Source organism: Astatotilapia calliptera, chromosome 17 (genome assembly GCF_900246225.1).
Source record: "Astatotilapia calliptera chromosome 17, fAstCal1.2, whole genome shotgun sequence".
NCBI lineage: Eukaryota > Metazoa > Chordata > Actinopteri > Cichliformes > Cichlidae > Astatotilapia > Astatotilapia calliptera.
The window spans coordinates 39,267,371-39,289,069 of record NC_039318.1 but is presented as its reverse complement, the minus strand read 5'-3'; the positions used below and the strand labels follow the sequence as shown (position 1 = coordinate 39,289,069).

General features: G+C 44.4%; 1 protein-coding gene across 1 annotated transcript in view; it reads left to right on the top strand.

The window, feature by feature from the left end:
- The first annotated feature begins 667 nt into the window (after positions 1–667).
- The window catches only part of cog5 (component of oligomeric golgi complex 5), a 78,832-nt gene continuing 57,800 nt past the window's right edge, over positions 668–21,699 (top strand). The window contains exons 1-6 of the mRNA XM_026148263.1: positions 668–753; positions 1,096–1,235; positions 2,727–2,784; positions 3,263–3,317; positions 17,848–17,917; positions 19,905–20,025. Of these exons, the coding sequence (XP_026004048.1) occupies positions 708–753; positions 1,096–1,235; positions 2,727–2,784; positions 3,263–3,317; positions 17,848–17,917; positions 19,905–20,025 (490 nt within the window). The 5' untranslated portion in view covers positions 668–707. The remainder of the gene's footprint in view (positions 754–1,095; positions 1,236–2,726; positions 2,785–3,262; positions 3,318–17,847; positions 17,918–19,904; positions 20,026–21,699) is intronic.

Genomic DNA, 21,699 nt, shown 5'->3' with positions numbered 1-21,699 from the left:
ACATAGAAAATAAAGAAAAGGGCACTTCGGGCACCAATCAGGAGAGGGCCAGGTGCTCCCCCCCCCCTCCCCTCATGCACGTGCATTACAGTCTAAGAGTACAGTACAGTAATAATAATTGTACAGTAACTGTAATGCTGGTTAGTGACTGAGCAGCCTGGCGACTTTTCTCAGTTTCTTATATAAACTGTTTTAGTGTCTCATCTTCAGCTGCAGGTCCCAACATCCTTCAATTCAGTCAGAGCAGCAGATCTAATGTCTGCATGACTTTAATCAACATTCAGGCTCACAGTTATTTCTTTAATCAGGGTAAAATCACTCATGTGCACAGATTAACTGACGACTGCTCATCTTAGATGTTATGGTGACGTTGCACCAATTTAATGCCATTCAGAATTATTAGAATTATTAGAATTACACTTATGAGAAAGGAAACTCCTTGAACACAAATCAGCAAGATAAGAAGTGCTAATAATGGCAGATTTTTTTTCTTTGGGAAAAAATGTATTTGAGGGGAACTTTGTTTTAGTCTGACCTCAATCCCATCCGCTAACATGAAGGGGAGACGGGGTTTATGACCTATACTGCAGCCAGACACCAGGGGGCGATAGAGACGTTTTGTGGGGAGTTCTTTGGTTGTGTGTCCCTTTAAGATTCATGTAGCTTCCGGACTCCGTCACATTTACGTCACACACGGAACTGTCAAGATGGAGGACGGTAGAGAAGCTTCCACGAATTCACTTTTGAAGGATGGTAAAATGAGTTTTATCATGACAGAATTGGTGCATCGACTTTAAATACGATCGTCGATCGTTTGAAGGCATTTTATCAAAAGCTGCGAGAGTCTCGCAGGACTGTAAAAAATTCTTTAGCCAGTGAAGAAGCGACATTAACATCAATAACCTGGTTTGCATTGTTTGTACAATTCATTTGGCTAAATTAGTATTTGTGACAAAAAAAAGTAGAAACTACATTTGGTACCCATCAAGTCGCTAATTGTATAATTAGACAGTGACGTGTCTGATTATGTGCTCGCTGTCTAATATGTGAGACTGGGAGAGTTAATGGCTTGAAAACTGACTGCTGTGTTTGCAGAGTGTTATGCTGATTTCCTAGTAAAGGACTTTGATGTGAAGACATACACCGCTCAGGCCATTCACCATGCTGTAATCGCTGAACAGCTGGCCAAGCTGGCACAAGGCATCAGTCAGCTGGACAAGGAGCTACACACCCAGGTACAAATCCAGCTCACCTGGGCCACTGTTTCCCTCAGAATGCACTAATTTATAAACTTTCAGTAATAACCAGCATTCCCAAATTACTGTGAGAAAACTAAGCAGATCCAAATAGATGAACCCAGTGTAAGTTTAAATGTCTGTATCAGTGTGACAACTCAGGACGAGCGCTGGATCTATCCTGAGTTGACCTGTAGGATGTGTTGACGAATGCAAAACATGATTGCCAAAGTATTTTTGGGCAAGATGCTGGACGTCACAACAAAATTTAAGCCATTAAAAAGTTACTATTATTGTTTTAACAATAAATACCAACACTAAGGTAGTCTACTGAAATTTTAGCCACTTTAGAAGTGCTGAAAGTTAGAATCAAATAACCAGTGTTGGTCAAGTTACTTGAAAAAAGTAATCAGTAACTAATTACTGATTACTTCCCCAAAAAAGTAGTCCCTTTACTTTACTGATTACTTATTTTCAAAAGTAATTAGTTACTTGGTTAAAAACATGATTTACAACCTGAAGAGGTGATAAAGCGATAGATCTTTCAGCCCAATTCTACTTTTTCTGCCTAATCCGTCATACAAAATGTAATCAAATGGAAAAGTCTCTTTTTAAAACTTGTTTTATTAGTTTTAATCTTTTAACTTTATGCATCAAGCAAACATTAAATTATATGCACCATTCTCTGACTGGAAGAAATTAGTTTAACATTTAAACCTATTTTCTGCACATTCCAGCACATAAAATAAAATATTTTTTTCTGTTTACACTCAGTCTTTCAAATAGATGCAAGTAAAATACAGCAGAAAATAAATAAAGTCAAAGTCTCAGCAGTCCTGTTGCTCTATTTTCACCTGTATAGCAGGCGGATGTTTGCCCTGGTCCAGGTGTGTTGTAGCGGTCAGTTGAAGAGTTTCTCTGTGAGTTTCCCATTACGTCGTAGCTACTCGGTGCTTGCTTGGAAGTTTAGGGGTTTTTTTCGCTGTAAAAAGAAGTTTTCTTCCCACGCAGTGAACAGCGGATGCTAATTAATGTTTTTGTCACTTTTTGCGGAATCAAACTCAAAGTAAGGTCAGTACTTCCACGCTTTAAACGCTGCACGCTCACACTCTCTCCCGCACTCGATATATTATCCTTTGTTGATCTGCACACAGCTGTTGCCACAACTGTCGCACTCGCTTACGTCACTGTCATGAGACCCTCACAAAAAAATCACGGTTTTAGTAACGCAGTAACGCAGCGTGCTTACGGGAAAGTAACGGTAATCTAATTACCTTTTTTTTGCAGTAGTAATCCCTTACTTTAGTCGTCACTTGAAGAAAGTAATCGGATTACAGTAACAACGCGTTACTGCTCATCTCTGAAAATAACAATGTGAATATATAAAATGTGACTAAAAGCAACTTAAATCAAACATTAATATGTCATATAAAGCACAAACAGTTACCATAACATGTGCAGTCTTCTTATATTTATGTTTATATTTTCCAGGTTGTGGCCAGACATGAAGACTTACTTGCTCAGGCTACTGGGATAGAGTCTCTGGAAGGTAAATTGCCACTTTTCCACAAGCTACTCTCATAAATTCAGATCTGTCAACTTCTTTTACAGACAAATTGATTTTTAGCAGTTTTAGGCTTCATCGTGTGAATCACTATGCCGAACAAATGCCATGCTTTGATTAGTTCAACTACAGTCAACATTTGATCATCTGTGAACGGTGGCTATTTTTAGAACTGCTGGTACTTAGGAAGGAATTAATTACTGTTATTACACCGTAAAACCACATCTGCTTTAATATTAAACTTATACTTTTCAAATGAACCTGAACTTTGATCATTAAGAGGATGGATGGGTAACATTTGCAGAAGTACTAAAGGAGTACATTCATAATGGGCTTTTCAGATGCTTGCAGTTCCTGCAGTTTACCAAAAGAAAGATCTAACATTGCTTGAAATAAGTCTGGTAACAAAGTAGCTCCAAGTTCAAAATATCCTGAAGGACTAAAATTATGATGTTGTTTTCAGGCGTCCTTCAGATGATGCAGACAAGGATTAGTGCTCTACAGGCAGCTGTTGACAGGTAAACGTGTTTGCCTCTGACTGTAGCCAGTCTATATACTGTTGATGTTAACAGGAAATATGTAGACATGTTTGGCTTAGTTCTTCACATTCACCCACTGTTTTCCTTTTACTGCCTTTAGATTTCTGTAACTGGGCATCTAGTGTGGTCTGTTAACAAAAATAACAATGAACTAAAAAAGTGTAGTGGTGAGATCAATAGAGTGAAAAGAATAAACGTCCAGAGCATCACAGTGGACCGGATACACTCTAGGTCCTTGGGAGCTGGAAACATGTCAAGCATCAATTCTAAAGGTGAGGCTGCAAAGTCGATGTCATTCTAAGCCAGTAGAAGCAAAATCGGCTCCCACCAGAGCAGATGCCAAATAGACTCGGAGGTTGAAAGAGCTGGCATGGATGCAACTCTTAATGCGCTTAATGAAGGAGGCAAAACTGAAGCTGCTCTAGCTGCAGCAAAGGTGCCAGAAGCTGCTACAGACAGTGACGATGGTAAAAGTGAAGTCGTGGTCCCCGGCCTTCCTTTATTCCCTGCTGTGTCACTGATGAAGATGTTAATGCACACTTTAGTCATGGGCAAAATGAAGACACTTAAGAACTTGACTCAGGGGACTAGATACAAACGAGCACTTTGTTCATTAGCCATTATCCTCATTCTTTCATTTTGTTAATTATCACACAGAAATGAAAACAGACCCAAACTTTTCCCTTCAGAGCTCCAACATGACACCCCTCACTCTCTCTGACACTCTGCAGTAAGACTGAGACTGTAGCCATGAAGCCTGGTATGGATCCACACAAGGATTGTCCCGTTCATAAGAAACCACACTCTTTAAAAGTTTCCTCAAAAAGCATTCCATTTATTAAAAATGCTGCATATCTATGAACCACAAAGCTAGAGATTGCAACACTGTAATGCGCTGTTCTGAGTGCTCTTTGCATGCCGGCTCTTCCTAACGGTCCACCTCCATGCATGACACGACGGTCTTGGATTTCAGAGGAGGAGCAAGGTGGGGAGCAAACCAGGAAGAACTCTCCTATTACAACATCCAGCTGCACAGAGGACTGTGGGGAAGGCAAAGTTCAAAGCTGTGTTTAGTCAGTGTGTGTCCCAGAGGAAGTCCTTAAAAAAAGAAAATGTGTGTGGAAGAAGGGCCATTGGCTTCATAATCCAAGCTGTAGATGGTTGTGTATCCCTTGGACTACCAACAAGTTTAGCTCGATTCCCAATAATAGACAGGAAATTCCCACACCAGAGACCGCTACTCATCAGCCTCATCTCAAAGCTGCTGCTGCCAAAATACTACCTCTTGACCCAGCAGCTGAAATCCTCTCACTGCTCGTAAGGGACATTATCTGTGTCCATGAGGTCCACAGTCGGTATTATGGACCACCCCATGCACAATATGCCCAATGCCTGGACTTCTGATGGGTAGGAGACATTTGCCCACAAACCTACTGTGAACCTATTGAAGACCAGAATTCTGGAGACCGTCCAGCTCAGTTTTTTTCTGACCATGTGAGGCTTACAGGTGAGTGCGCAAACAGGCCTTCTGAAAAGCCAGTTCAGGATAACACTGGCTACCAGAGCTTTAGTCATGCCGCAGAGGATAACAGACGGGCACCGTCAGTTAAAGATGAGCTTTTTCTTCACATCATGAACACCAAAACGGCATCTGTCTAAAAACCGAGAACAAGCGAGTGTCTCACATCTCTTGGATGTGCTTTGAAAAGAAACCAAAGAAAAAAGACCACTATGTGCATGGAAAGGATCGTCAGCAGTGCTCATGCTGATCCGACAGCCGATATATGGAGCGACTGCCTCTCTCTCTCTCTCTCCCTCCTGCTGCCACTCACACTCTCTCCCGCACTCGATATATTATCCTTTGTTGATCTGCAAAGTTTAGCCAGGGGGGCCGATAGGGCATGAACAGGGAAAAGGGGGCACAAAGACATTTCTTTCTTATTTAAAATGTCTAGCTTTTAATAAATAATTATCTGAATCTTACACCCAAAGTTTTAATCTGATTTAAATGTATAGAAGTCCATTACTGTATATAGTAACTGTTAAGTCTAATATGCCCTAGTAAGCTATAGTACTTTTTCCTTTGGGAAGGTACCATCTGTGCAGTCTGTAGAAGAAAGATGCTGAATCTATTTAGGCAAGGCAAGGCAAGTTTATTTGTATAGCACAATTCAACAACAAGGTGATTCAAAGTGCTTTACAGAGACATTAGAAACAAGAACAAATAAAAAGCATGATTTAAAATTGAATAAAACAAGCAAATAAACGAACTAACTAATTAACAAACAAACAAACAAACAAACAAACAACAGTATATAAAATCAAAACAGATAAAATCAGAACAGTAGATAAAATCAGTAGTTAAATGTAAGTTTTGAAATTTAAGCTTAAAGTGTGGATTTGGTGCTTTATTCAAATGCAGCTGAGAACAGGTGAGTCTTCAACCTGGATTTAAATAAACTGAGTGTTTCAGCTGATCTGAGGCTTTCTGGGAGTTTGTTCCAGATATAAGGAGCATAAAAGCTGAATGCAGCTTCTCCGTGTCTGGTTCTGACTCTGGGAACTGATAAAAGACCGGATCCAGATGACCTGAGGGATCTGGAAGGTTCATACTGGGTCAGGAGGTCATTGATGTATTTTGGTCCTAAACCATTCAGAGCTTTATAGACCAGCATCAGAACTTTAAAGTCTATCCTCTGACGGACAGGCAGCCAGTGTTAGGACCTCAGAGCTGGACTGATGTGGTCCACTTTTTTGGTCTTAGTGAGGACTCGAGCAGCAGAGTTCTGAATGAGCTGTAGTTGTCTGACTGATTTTTTAGGTAGACCTGTAAAGATGCTGTTACAGTAATCAAGCCTACTAAAGATGAATGCATGGACTAGTTTTTCCAGGTCCTGTTGAGACATCAGATCTTTTATTCTTGATATATTCTTGAGGTGATAGTAAGCTGATTTTGTTATTGTCTTAATGTGTTTTTCTAAGTTTAGGTCTGCATCCATCACTACACCCAAATTTCTCGCCTGGTTTGTGGTTTTTAGATGTATAGATTGAAGTTCTCTGGTGACCTGTAATCGTTTTTCTTTGGCGCCAAAGACTATTACCTCAGTTTTGTTTTTGTTTAGCTGGAGAAAATTGTGGCACAACCAGTCATTGATTTCCTCAATGCATTTACCAAGAGCCTGTACAGGGCCTCGGTCTCCTGGTGACATTGTGATATATATTTGTGTGTCATCTGCATAGCTGTGATAGTTTATTTTGTTGTTGTTTATAATCTGTGCCAGTGGGAGCATGGAGATGTTAAACAGAAGGGGTCCCAAGATGGAACCTTGGGGAACTCCACATGTGATACTTGTCTGCTCAGATGTGAAGTTACCTATTGATACAAAGTATTTCCTGTTTTCTACGTATGTTTTGAACCAGTTTAGTACAGTTCCTGAAAGACCTGTCCAGTTCTCCAGTCGTTTGAGTAATATGTTGTGGTCAACTGTATCAAATGCTGCACTGAGATCCAGTAAAACTAGGACTGACATTTTTCCACTGTCTGTATTCAGACATATGTCATTAAACACCCTCACGCAGCTCCAGCTATTTCTTGACAACAACAATCTCTATGAGAAGTTCCAGTCTGGTTTTAGAGCTCGGCATAGCACAGAAACCGCCCTACTGAGAGTTTTTAATGATTTGCTTTTAACTGTTGACTCTGGTTGTGCTGCTGTCTTAGTAACCTTGGACCTGACAGCAGCCTTCGACACTGTAGATCACAACATACTGCTAGCCCGCCTTCAACATTGTGTCGGTTTAAAGGGCACTGTCTTAAAGTTTTTCCAGTCCTATTTGAATAATAGGAGTTTTTCTGTTCACCTTGGTGAACTGTCATCTCCCAGAGCTCCTTTAACCTGTGGCGTACCTCAGGGGTCCATACTAGGGTTGGGGGTCACGGTGGGGAAATAAGGCAAGAAACAAGGGTACAAAATAATAGGGCATGGGTGAAAACTAAACAATAACCTAAACTGGGTGAACTAATAACAAAACATGAAAAACCTTAACCATAATGAACTGACATGGGTACCTGGAGATGAGACATGGATGAGCAGACGACCTGACCAGGAATGACTGAAAGCGCGCGGACTAAATACACACAGGAGGATAATGAGGAAAGTGGGAACACATGAGGAAACAGCTGACACACATGAACATAACAACGTGACAAGGGGAGCGTAACATTAACAACATTGAACCTAGGAACACAGGAACCCTTCAAAATAAAACCGGAAATCTAATGAAACGCAGACCTGACAACATAAGACACATAGATAAGAAACACACGAAGCGAAGGGCAAGGGAGACTTCACAGGGTATGACAATACAAGGGGGGAACTGATAAACAGATGCACCTAGGAAACATAATAAGCTAGAACATACACTAACAGCATCAAAAGAACTGAAACTCAAAACACTGGGTCATAAGACCCAGGACTGTGACAGAGCCCCCCCTTTAAGGGCGGATTCCAGACGCCCGAAACCTCGAAAAAACAAAAACAAAAAACAACCCACCAAGGGCGGGCGGCGGGGGTCCAGGATGGAGGGCCAGAAACAAGGCCACAAAAAACAAAATGTCCAACAAAATCACAGGAGCACAGGGAACAGTTCATGACTCCTCAGGGGGCCGACCCGGAGGGTGACGGTCCAGCAATCCATGGTCGAACAGTTCCGGGGGCCGTCCGTGCGGACGGCAATGGTGGTGACATGGAAACCGTTCAGGGGGCCGACCGTGCGGACGGCAACGGCGTAGAAACAGTTCAGGGGGCCGACCTCGACGGCGGCGACGTCCAGCAGGTGGCCGAAGATTCCCGGGTGCAGAGCGAGGCTTGGGCGGCGGCATAACAGCCGTAGGACCAGGCGACGCTGAAGCAGAGGCTGGACCAGGCGTGGCAGAGGCCGAAGACTCTGACGAGGCCGGACCAGACGAGGCCGGACCAGGCGAAGATGAAGACTCTGACGAAGCCGGACCAGGCGAAGATGAAGACTCTGACGAAGCCGGACCAGGCGACGGCGAAGCAGGAACAGAGGCCGAGGCTGAAGCCGGACAAGGCGAAGCAGAGGACGAAGGCTCCGATGAAGCCGCACCAGGCGAGGACGAAGGCTCCGATGAAGCCGCACCAGGCGAGGACGAAGGCTCCGATGAAGCCGCACCAGGCGAGGACGAAGGCTCCGATGAAGCCGCACCAGGCGAGGACGAAGGCTCCGATGAAGCCGCACCAGGCGAGGACGAAGGCTCCGATGAAGCCGCACCAGGCGAGGACGAAGGCTCCGATGAAGCCGCACCAGGCGAGGACGAAGGCTCCGATGAAGCCGCACCAGGCGAGGACGAAGACTCGGAGGCCGCACCAGGCGAGGACGAAGACTCGGAGGCTGCACCAGGCGAGGACGAAGACTCGGAGGCTGCACCAGGCGAGGACGAAGACTCGGAGGCTGCACCAGGCGAAGCACAGGCTGGAGCTGCAGCAGACGAAGCACAGGCTGGAGCTGGACCAGGCGTAGCAGAAGCAGAAGGTGGCTGGACGAGCTCCTCGGGCCCGCCAGCAGACGTGGCATGAGGCTGGAAGGGCTCCTCGGGCCCTCCAGCAGACGTGGCATGAGGCTGGAAGGGCTCCTCGGGCCCTCCAGCAGACGTGGCATGAGGCTGGAAGGGCTCCTCGGGCCCTCCAGCAGACGTGGCATGAGGCTGGAAGGGCTCCTCGGGCCCTCCAGCTGACGAGGCATGAGGCTGGATGGGCTCCTCGGGCCCTCCAGCAGACGAAACTTGAAGCTGGCTGGGTTCTCCTGAACCTCCAGCAGACAAAACATGAAGCTGGCCGGGTTCTCCTGAACCTCCAGCAGACAAAACATGAAGCTGGCCGGGTTCTCCTGAACCTCCAGCAGACAAAACATGAAGCTGGCTGGGTTCTCCTGAACCTCCAGCAGACGAAGCATGAAGCTGGCTGGGTTCTCCTGAACCTCCAGCAGACGAAGCATGAAGCTGGCTGGGTTCTCCTGAACCCCCAGCAGACGAAGCATGAAGCTGGCCGGGTTCTCCTGAACCTCCAGCGAACGAAGCATGAGGCTGGCTGGGTTCTGCTGAACCTCCAGCAGACGAAGCATGAGGCTGGCTGGGTTCTGCTGAACCTCCAGCAGACGAAGCATGACCAGCAGGTGTAGAGACCACCGGCTGGACAGAAGGCTGAGCAGGCGATGGAGCGAATGACTGAGCTGAACAATGGGGAGCTGGCTGAGCTACACAGTGGGCTAAGGGCTGAGCTAACGGAAACGCAGGAAAATGACCTATGGACTGGGCTGCTATCAGAGCTAATGACTGAGCTATAGACTGAAAAGCATGCAGTAGTGGTGGTGGTGTTGGTTGCAGACTGAATTCTCCTGAGCCTTCAGTAGAGACAGGGACGGGTGCAGGAGCATGCCGGACACTAGTCACTCCCACCCGAGGAGTAGGTACGGGTGCGGAGACGGGCTGTATCCTGGCTGACCTCACCCTGGGGACCGGCATGGGTGCAGGGGTGGACTGGTTCACAGCCCCCCTCACCCCGGAAGCCGGGACAGGCACCGGCAACGGCTGGGCAACTGCCCTTCCCACCCGAGGAGCTGATACGGGTGCAGAAAGGGTCAGAGCCTCAGCCGGCCTGGAAACCAGAGCGGGAGCCAACTGGGCCTCAGTCTCCCCCACCCGAGGAACAGACACGGGTGCAGAGGCACGCTGGGCCCGAGCTGCCCCGGAAGGAGAAACACGAGCAGGAACAGGAACAGGCTCAGATAAAACAGTCGCAGAAACGGCAGGCTCCGGGTCAACATATATAGGGTCGACAAAAACGGATCTATCAAAAATGAACCCGCCGTCCACTTCATGTGTAGCAGTCTTAGCAATAGCAGTCTTAGTTTTAACAGTTTTCGAAATCCTAGGGTTAACAGTCGCAGAGTGGGTTGACTTGGGGATGACTGAACCAGACTTAACAAAACCTGAACTGACAGAACCTGAACAGACGGAAGTGGAACTGAGTGTGTTTGTCCTGGTAACATAATTAACAGTCTGTCCTTTAACCCTATGTGCAGGCTTAGGCGAGCGGGAATTGTCTTTCATCCCTCCCTGTGTAGAGGGAGTAAAACAAAACGGATCCTCCCAGTCCACGTCGTCATCCATAAGGGAAATTCCCCATGGATCGGAAGTGAGCCGATTGTTGTTAGCGTCAGACGGGACGTGAGAATAAAAGTCATTTTCACTCACCACCGTGAGCTGCTCAGCGATGTCCGGTTTATGGCGGCGTGCGCGCCGCTTCCTGCGAGTGGAGGAAGCCGGCGGAGCGAGCGACTGAGCCCCTGGTGCACAGAATGGTGACACCGAGGCTGGAGCGTGAGCGCCTGAAGCCACACGGAGGACTCCCACCTGAAGCGAGCGAGGCTTAGATGCAGGCAGCGCAACAGGCGGGGACTTTCGGCAGCTCTTGGGACCTCCGAGAGCTAGCCGAGTCCCGTGGAAAATGCGCTCGTAGTCGGGGGTACGCCACGGCTTCCAGCGGAGCTCCTCCTCCAGCTGGGCGAAGGCTGCCTCCCGACGCTCGTAAAGCTCGCGGTCTGCTGAGTCCATAGTGGTTCAGGTCGTACTGTCACGGTCTGGCTGGGGCAGACCGTATGTGTTGCAGGGAAGGACTCAAGCGCAGACCAAAACGTGGTGTGGATTAACAAAACAAGCCGTTTAATAAGGCAAGAAACAAGGGTACAAAATAATAGGGCATGGGTGAAAACTAAACAATAACCTAAACTGGGTGAACTAATAACAAAACATGAAAAACCTTAACCATAATGAACTGACATGGGTACCTGGAGATGAGACATGGATGAGCAGACGACCTGACCAGGAATGACTGAAAGCGCGCGGACTAAATACACACAGGAGGATAATGAGGAAAGTGGGAACACATGAGGAAACAGCTGACACACATGAACATAACAACGTGACAAGGGGAGCGTAACATTAACAACATTGAACCTAGGAACACAGGAACCCTTCAAAATAAAACCGGAAATCTAATGAAACGCAGACCTGACAACATAAGACACATAGATAAGAAACACACGAAGCGAAGGGCAAGGGAGACTTCACAGGGTATGACAATACAAGGGGGGAACTGATAAACAGATGCACCTAGGAAACATAATAAGCTAGAACATACACTAACAGCATCAAAAGAACTGAAACTCAAAACACTGGGTCATAAGACCCAGGACTGTGACAACTAGGCCCCCTGTTGTTTATTCTGTACTTGCTCCCTCTGGGCGATGTGCTCCGTAAACATAATGTGTCCTTCCACATCTTTGCCGATGATATTCAGATCTACCTCCCTCTGAGGTTGAACTGCAATGTTTCTTTGCAGCCGCTACTCTCCTGCTTGTCTGACATTAAGACTTGGATGACTCTTAACTTCTTACACCTTAATGAAAGCAAAACTGAAGTCATTGTGTTTGGGCTTCCTAAAGATCCCAACTTCTCTCTTGACTTTTTGGGACCCCTAACCTCCGATTGCACTTCTTCCATTAAGAGTCTTGGAGTTATTTTTGACAATGCTTTTAAACTTGATAAACAAATCAGCTCTGTAGTTAAGGGATCTTTTTATCATTTACGGATTTTAGCCAAAGTCAAGTCTTACCTTTGCAGGAACGATCTAGAAAGAGTGGTCCATGCTTTTATTACTTCACGGCTGGACTACTGTAATTCCCTCTATGCTGGCCTAGATCGTTCCTGTCTACATCGCCTTCAACTGGTGCAGAACGCTGCCGCTCGCCTGTTGACCGGTTCAAAAAAAAGAGACCACATCACTCCGGTTCTCTGCTCTCTCCACTGGCTCCCAGTTGCTTTTAGGATTGATTTTAAAATCTTACTGCTGGCTTTTAAGGTTTTAAATGGCACTGCACCTTCTTACCTGTCAGAACTCCTTAGTACTTATCGCCCCAGGAGATCTTTGAGGTCAGCCGACCTGATGCTTTTAGATGTTCCCAGGTATAAATTAAAGACAAAGGGAGAGAGGGCGTTTGCTGTGGCTGCACCCAGACTGTGGAACAGTTTACCTCCTCACGTCAGATTCTCCAAAAGCCTAGAAACTTTTAAAACTGCTCTTAAAACTCACCTCTTTTCATTGGCTTTTAGAAAGGTTTAATTTATTTGTTTATTTATTTTTTATTTTGATCAGCGAGGTGTTTTACGAAATTGTGTTCTATTGTATTTTTATCTGTATTTACTGTACAGCACTTTGGTCAGCCTTGGTTGTTTTTAAATGTGCTCTATAAATAAACTTGACTTGACTTGACTTGACTTTGGTCAGAGCGGTTTCAGTGCTGTGGTTCTGTCTAAAACCTGACTGGAAGGCATCGTAGCAATTATTCTGTTTTAAGAAGTAACTGAGCTGTTGAGAAACTGCTTTTTCAATGATCTTACTTAAAAACGGGAGATTTGAGATCGGCCTGTAGTTGTTCATTTGTGTCTTGTCAAGATTGTCCTTTTTCAGTATAGGTTTGATTACAGCAGTTTTTAGTGATTCTGGAAACACACCTGATAATAAAGAAAAGTTGACGATCTGTAACAGGTCTGACTCTAAAGTCTTTGAGACCTTTTTGAAAAAACTTGTTGGAAGGACATCTAAACAGCAGGAGGAGGAGTTCAGTTGACCTAAGATGTCCTCCAGGTCTTTGCTGTTAATAGGTTGAAACTGTTTCATGGTGTTTAAACAGTTTTTTGGTGGACACAGTACATATCCTGGATCTGCTGTTGATGTACCAATTGCTTGTCTAATTTTTTGGATTTTTTCAGTGAAGAATTTGGCAAAGTCATTGCAGGCCATGGTTGAATGAAGTTCAGCTGCCACTGACACAGGAGGGTTTGTTAGCCTGTCAACTGTAGAAAATAAGACCCGAGCATTATGGCTGTTTTTAGTGATGATGTCAGAGAAGTAGGACCTCCTTGCATCCCTCAGTTGTAAATTATAATTGTGAAGTTTCTCTTTATAAATGTCATAGTGAACCTGGAGGTTTGTTTTTCTCCATCTGCGCTCAGCTTTCCTACACTCTCTTTTTTCATTTTTCACCAGTGTGGAGTTTCTCCATGGAGACTTTTTCCTTCCAGAGATAACCTTCACCTTAATGGGAGCAATAGTGTCCATTACATTTAACATGTTAGCATTGAAGCTATTGACGAGCTCATTGACTGACCCTCTGGGCAGGTCAGGTGTTAATGGGAAGACCTGGTTAAAAATTGCACTACTGTGTTCAGTTATACACCGTTTTGTGATCACTGTTGGTGATATATTTGTGTGGGCTGAGATTTTACTTTCAAAGAAAACACAGTAATGATCAGACAGGCCCACATCAGACACAGTAACCTTTGAAATGCTCAGGCCTTTGGAGATCAGTAGGTCGAGAGTGTGTCCTCTATTATGTGTGGCCTCTGTTACATGCTGAGTCAGCCCAAAGTTGCCCAGAGTGTTACTCAGGTCTTTAGTCCCTTTGTCCTGAGGGTTGTCCACATGAATGTTAAAATCCCCAGCAATAATTACACAGTCAAAATCAACACAGATCACAGACAGCAGTTCACTGAGGTCATTAAAAAAAGTCTGTGCAGTATGTGGGAGGCCTGTAAACATTAAGAAACACAACTTTGGATGGGGCCTTCAGCTGTAAAGCCACATATTCAAAAGACTGAAAACTTCCAGGAGATAGCTGCTTACATTGAAATGATTCATTAAATAAGACAGCAACCCCTCCTCCTCTCCTGCTCGCCCTGACCTCACTGATAAAACTGTAGTTAGGAGGGGTCGTCTCGATGAGAACAGCTCCACTGTTACTTTGGTCCAACCAAGTTTCAGTTAAAAACATAAAATCAAGGCTGTGCTCAGTGATTAAATCATTAATTAAAAATGTTTTCCCAGCTAGAGATCTAATGTTTAATAAAGCCAACTTAAGTGTTTTAGAGGTATTACTTGTCCCCTCATGTTTGGGAGCAGTCTGTGGCACACAAGGTATGTTTACTATGTTTAAAGATCTTTTAGAGTGCATTTCTCTGTGTTTTGACCAGGCCACATGTCTCCTGTCACCTAAAAGTACAGAAATTTTAAAACCTTCTAGTAAACAGGGTCCCAGCTTGTCCTGGGAAAAGTCATCACTGCCATAATCCTCACAGCCCGGACCCTTCACACATCACGCATCAGACTGCGGAGACAGGGCATGAAGAGGAACTAAGGGGGGCGAGGCTGGGCAATGTGACTTCGATTGCTCTGTTGAGGGTGGGGCTCGATGGCGAACCTTTGGCCGCTCTGGTGGGGGGTTTATGGGGGACAAAAAGGGATTCGGACGGGGGGTAGATCTGAGCCCAGCATTGACCCGCTCCATCATCTCCTCAGTGAATTTCAGGTGTGGGGAGGAGGGAGAAAGGGAGGGGGAGGAGGGTGATGGCCTGTCAGGGGTTTGGGGGACTGGGGAAGGTCGTGGTCCCTTGTCCTGGTCGTTGGTGTTGTTGAGAGAGTTGGAGGCAAATAGGGACCCCTCTTCTTGCCTTAGATGTCTCTCCTTTCTGAGGCTCTTCCCGGGTGGGGGCAAATGGAGCTCCTCCTCAAGGTTTCTGCTGGGCTTTGTCTGTTCTTGGAGTACTGTTTGTTCCTCTTTATGAGATAACTCCTCGTTTATCTCAGCCTTGGCACCAAGCACGGATGGATGACGTATGGAATAAAACAAGTTGGAGGTGAACAGTTTCACCCCTGACTTGTTAAAATTAAATCCATTTGCTTTGAACAGATGCCTGCGTTCCCAAAAAATATTAAAGTTGTCGATAAAGTGCACTGAGTGGTCAGCACATGCTGATATAAGCCATTTATTCAGTGTAAACAACCTGCTGAATCTCTCGTCTCCTCCTCTGACCGGCGGTACAGGTCCACTGATGAATACAGCTGCATTCAGAGAGTTTACAGTGTTTAATAATCCAGTAAAGTCCCGTTTCAGAACCTCCGACTGTTGTTTGGACACATCGTTTGACCCTGTATGCAGAACAATGTTTGTCACAGTTGGATATTCATCTGCAATTTGAAGAATTCTCTCCTTCAGGTTGTTGACCATATCGTTAGGAAAGCAGAGGACTTTAGTGTTCTTACCGCACATCCTTTGTACATCCTTTACGGCAGAGTCACCCACAATCAGAGTTTCAGGCCTAGCCTTTAGCTTTCCCTGTGGCCTTTCACTTTTCAACAGATTTTCAGACCTTATTTCGCTGCTTTTAGATGGATGGTTGTCCGATATAGATCCAGGGTCCTTTGATAGTGGAGCAAATCTGTTCTGCAGTTTCACATTCAGTTGTTTTGGAGGTTTGTTGTTAACCTTCCTATTCACGGTTGTCCAGTCCTGTTTCCTCCCGTATACAGGGGTAGAAGAGCTTCTCTGTCTCGTAGGAAGTGAAGGCCAGTCGGTTTCAGAGATTTCAGCTCGCTGTGCCCTGCCTGTGATACGTCCTCCCCCTTCCAGGAGACATGATTTATGTCTTGGTTTTGCACCAAGACAGTCTAAGGGGAGATTATCACTTGAGGATTTATAATAATGCACAGAGTCTACTTTCTTGGTCATGTTATCTGTGCTCCTTAGCTGTGTACTAGCTTGCTCATCGCCATTGTTTTGAATCAAAGGCAAGGTTGTTTCATTTCCACACAGTCCATTTACCTCCACGTTTACTTCTAAGCGATGAATTTTTGTCTCCAGTACTGCAATCTTCTGCAGGAGGCTGTGGTAGTCATCTGTGGAGAGGGAAGGCATCTTGTTGCTAGTTAGCCTAGCGGTTAGCACCTTTCCAGGCTATTGAGGCTGCTCGGTGCCCAGACGCTGTAATCAGGCTTCAGCTGTGTCTAGGCCACAGACACACGGAGCGCTGAGGACAAGGTAACCATAAAATGTTGCTGTTTCTGTTAAGAACACTCTAGTCCTAATGATCTACAAGTGTCCAGAAGTTATCGCAGGTAAGCTCACACGGAAAAAAGGGAAAAAATCAGCATAAAAATCAATAAAATCAATAAAATCAATATAAGAAGCAAAGCATTCAAGAGCAAAGAGATGAAGCGTCCACACTCACAAAGGGGAGGAGCAAGCACTTTTAATTATTCTTGAAAAATAATTTATTTCTGTGCATTTTTTTTTCCAACCTGCATCAAATTAAAGTTGATTACGTCGATTAAGCATCATAAGGTGGAGGGTGGAGGGTGGTTCCCTATTTTTTATTTATTTATTTTTGTTGTTGCTGGGAGTTTTAGAGCCCTATTAGTTAGGTTGCTTAATATTTCTGCTAAGTACTCTTTAAAATACCAGAGTAGGGAGGATGGAGCAGGTTTAAGTTTATTAGATTGATCAGTTTTACTGAACTATGAAATATTTTGGGTGCAGTGTATTTTTAACAAAATAGCTTTAGTGTTTTTTTTGTTTTGTTTTTTTAACTTGAGTATGAACTTATACAAAAAGCAGCAAGATATTAAAAAACAGTTTTATTGATTAAAAAACACATTATATCGGATTCATATCGGTATCGGCAGATATCCACTTTATGATATCGGTATCGGACATGAAAAAGTGGTATCGTGCCATCTCTAGTATTTGCCAAGTTTTGGTATCTATCATTCAGAAACCAGGGCAAATCAGGCTACTGTTTGACTGCAGAATTTGTGGATGGGATGCAGTATTCCCAAGGGAAAACAACAAAAAGGGGCAGAGATGGAGGGATTCTCTTCAGGACAGACGGGAGCTAAAGATACTGAGAATGTATATTTTGCTCCTGTTGTCAGCAGCTCAAAGTTTACCCGACCCTCATAGACAGGAGGTCAAAGTGGGTCAGTGTTTGGGAAAGCAAAAACACTGTGTGCTTTGGTACTAGCTGCTTCAGAAAGAGTCGGATACCACGGTGGGTGATTCTTTCCTCCTGGCATAGGGTGGCGCCTGGCTACATCTTTAACGAGTCAAGACGCTTTCACGTTGATGTTCACAATCATTACACAGTCCACAGGTGCTGGGGGACAAACTCTTCATCTTCTGCAGTGGCAGACATTTGATTTTGTTTTGTATTGGTTTAAGTTAGTGTTACATCCAGGAAGCGTCAAGCTAAACTGTGCAGGAAACAGCTGTGACGGGCAGATGAAGGCACGTGGTCAGGCGCTGATTGAAGGAGAACTTGATTTTCTTTGATGTTTTAGATATCATTGGATTCTGTTTATTTAATCGTGAGAACCGATGATTAGTATTAAAATTCAGTCGACTGTGCGGCATTGCCACAGATTGTAATAAAACATGGAAACTCACCTTGACTAATGTAACAAACCTCAGCCTGTATGCACATTCCAAAAGCTGGTGTGAGGTTCCAGGTTGTTCCAGGTTGTTCCAGGTTGTTCCAGGTACAGTTTTTGCTGCAGTACAGCTCTATCTGTCTGATCTAACACTGATGTCCTTCCAGGATAAGGACAAAGATTGTTGAGCCATACAACAAGATTGTGGCCAGGATCACTCAGCTCGCCAGGCTGCAGGTAAGTTGAATATCATGTCATTTGTGAATAAATGATTGAGTGTCATTTGAAATGATAGATGACAACTCTTTACGTGACAGTTTGAGTGAAAAACCTTTGAAAACCCAGAGAGACCACGGTGCAGACGAGAAGGTCGGCTTTTGTTGGCCTGAACTCCGAGCTGCTGTTTGTGCAGCTCTGTGAGAACACGGCGCTCCACGCCTCCTGCTCGTGCAGACGAGGAAACTCAGGGTTAAATATTGATGAAACAACAGCTGTAAAAAGGTCAGCGTGTTTCAGGAGTCCCTCTGGGGCTGATGCCTCTGTGTTGTGCATGTCAGCTGTTTTGTGCTTCTAGTATGAGACTCAGCAGCTGTCAGTGAGACAGTGTGGGATCATCTACAACATCTGAGTGCAAAGGTTAAATAAAACAGTTCTCAGCAGATTTATTTTAGTAGTTTTATTTGTAAAAGGGTGACATTTTACAAAGTCTGATAATTTGCATAGACTGTATAAAACATTTTAAACTGCACACTCATTGGCTATTGGCTTGTCAATGACAAGTCCAGGCCAGTCAGCGTGCGGTTTTACAGTTAAGTGGAATTATGCCGCTCCACTCCAGGGCCCGTTCGTCTGCCTGCAGTGAGCTCTGTGGTCAGATGGAGGCAGTATAGAGAGGATGTCCTGCAGCCGGTCTGTGGGGCGCCCCTGCTGTTGTTGGTCTGAGAGCCAAGTTCAGTGTTAAACGGTGTCAGCGCTGCCGCTGTCTGTGCTTTTCATGGTTTATTTTGGTTGTTGAAGTTTTTTCACGGTTTCCCCAGTGACTGACCGAAAAGTGTACGCAGATACGTTTCCCATTTAAGATCTGTTTTTCTTTATCACAACCAGTTTTCTTTTAAAACCAAGATGGAGATGGTGTAAGCACTCATCTCCAGCCTTCAAAACTGGACGTGAGCAGCCAATAGGTGACATCGCAGTAGCTCCATCTGCTATTCTACTTTTTGATTATACCGACTCCACGCTGTGTCTGTTCTTTGAGTCATTGTGCTTCAGCAACGGTTCACATAAGTAGATAGTTGTAGCACATTGGTGATAAACCATTGATCACAATTCAAACAGTGTCACAGACAGGAGACAGGCTTGCTGGCTTACTGAGCATTTGACAGGTTCAAGGCAACGATACACAAAATTCACGGTTCGGTTCGATACTTTGGTGTCACGGTTCGATATTTTTTCGATACAAAAAAAATGTTCATGCCTTTTTAATTTGTCATTTATTAAAATTATAAATATATATTTTAACTCAAAAGTACAGTTTTTAAATTTAACCCTAACCCTTGTGCGTGTTTTTTATTTTGACAGCGAATGCGCACCTGCGGACCACTTATGTGCAGCCCTGGTTATTTAGCTCGTCATATTGCAGCCACAGAAATTCTTTTGTCCATGAAACCATAAAGCTGCACTTTCTTTTTGCCTTATAGTCTGATTTGTCATAACTTCTCCGTTTTGTGGTAAGCTTTTCTTTGGCTGTCACTTCTTCACCCTGACCTGTCTTGTTTGGCTCAGCAGAACTGAAATGCTTTTACACACGCACTCACATAAGCTCAGCGATTCTCTGCGCGATCAACCTCTCACATGTGTAAGCTGCGGGAGATTTCACTTGTCATGTTTGCATAGTAAGCTAACGATTAATAAGACGATGTCAGAGGAATTGGTGCACAAATTATCATCACTCACAGATCAGTGCTGTCGCTCTCTATACATAGAGACACCACAAAACAAACAATAGTGTATAGTATGAAACAATAGATGTTTTAATTTCATCACTTGATATATGTCGTCATATCGCACAGAAACCATTTAATGCGATATGAAAATGAGAAGCATACTGGAAACATGTTGTTCTTGACTGCTTTTTTGCCGTGTCTCAATTAATGGAATTAGTTGTGTAATTCTCAGTTCTTGTTTACATCAGTCGTCTCAACACCTCCCTTCTTCACTGCTGCAGGGTGCCTGTGACCTTCTGCGGAGGATCATTCGCATCTTGTATCTGAGCAAGAGGCTTCAGGGACAGCTGCAAGGAGGCAGCAGGGAGATCACCAAGGCGGCTCAGAGCCTTAACGAGCTTGGTAAGGACATGCATGTCTATCATAGAACAACTGTTACATAAGCAGCTGTGTGTTTTTCACAACTCAGATCTACTCGACACCTAGAACACCGGTAACTTTAAAGCCTTTTTCCACTAATACCTACTCAAGTCCGCTCGGCACGACTCAGCTTGGTTTTTGGGTTTTCCATTAGGTGGTAGTACCTTGTATTTGATACCAGCTACTTTTTTAGTACCTGCTTGGCCAAGTAAAGTCAACAGACTGCATGCGACTGATTGGCTAGTCAGCTGCGTCAATGAGTGGTGAGAGGATCTCGTTCATGAAAATCAAAACAGTCGCTTTTGAACGAGAAAAATGGCTACAGAGAAAAACAACAGCGTAGTCCCGAAGACAAACACACCACAGACCAAGCAGCAGGTATATCATCGCAGCGTGTCACAATATTCACCTTGTTGTTGAGTGGAAAAGGCAATGAAGTGTTACTTTCTTTAGGTTAGACTTGAAACAGACAGGTTTTTATTAACACAGACAATCAAAGAAGATCCATCCATCCATCCATTCGCTTCCACTTATCCTTTTCAGGGTCGCGGGGGGTACTCCGGGTTCTCTCATTTCTCATCAAAGAAGATGAAATGAACAAATATGTAGACATGTAATGTCATATTCAGGGGCTACCTCGATTTGTTTGGACTGAATATGTAGACGTTTAATTTTCCTGTGAAAACATCAGCAGGTTGCACTTTTAGGAGGTTTTTCCTTGGTTAACATATCTATAAGTTTGGAAACGGCTGAACTCTCGGCGCTTCGATGTTCAGGGTTAGATGTGATATTGTAATGAACCCTGCAGCATAAAAGTATTTTTGGTCCATACAATCACATGAAAAGAGTTTTGTACAGTGGCTCCAGTGACGACAGGACTGTTGATTTTTAAATTGTAGTGTGACGCCTGCATGCTCCGGGCTGATTCTGCAGAACACTATCCAGAACCTGAACGAGACTCAAACATAAACAGAGAAAAGCTCAGTAGAAGAGGCATGCTTCCCCCAGTTTAGAAGAATGGATGTGTTTTAGGTCGTCACACTCAAACATCATTTTATTTTTTAAAATAACAACTAGCCTGAATTTTGGCTTGAAAGCGTGAACAGAAGATGTTCGTTACCCTCTTTAGTTCCACAAAGTAACCAGACTGTTAACAGAGCACAAAGTGTTTGTTTTTTTTTGTGTTTTTACCTCCTCCTGTGCTTGTTTGATACACTGGAAGAGACCAAAGGCAGCACAATGATAGGATTGCAGTTGTGCAAAGCACAGACCCTTACTGGGAATCACTGTGGGTTTCAGTTAGGGCTGAAATAATTCATTGAGTAATCAATTGTTGAAAAACAAATCTTAAATGTAAAACTTTTGCTTCGATGGTTCGTTAAAGTCACAACTGTGTAGCACTTATCGTCCGTCTACTCACGGCAGAGAGCAGTGGAAAGAACAGGTGCAGTGCAGGAAGCTTTTCTAGCATCACTGTAACACTTTTGTTACTGTAAGCGCCATAAAAACCTGGGACAAAGCTGGCAGGAGTCCTTAATCAAACAGTCTGCCCAACAAGCTCCAACGTGAAGACAATCCAACTGATCCCATTCTACTACTGTTTGTTTTACACTGAAAATCTACAAGAAACCTACAGAAGGTAAAATAAAATATGAA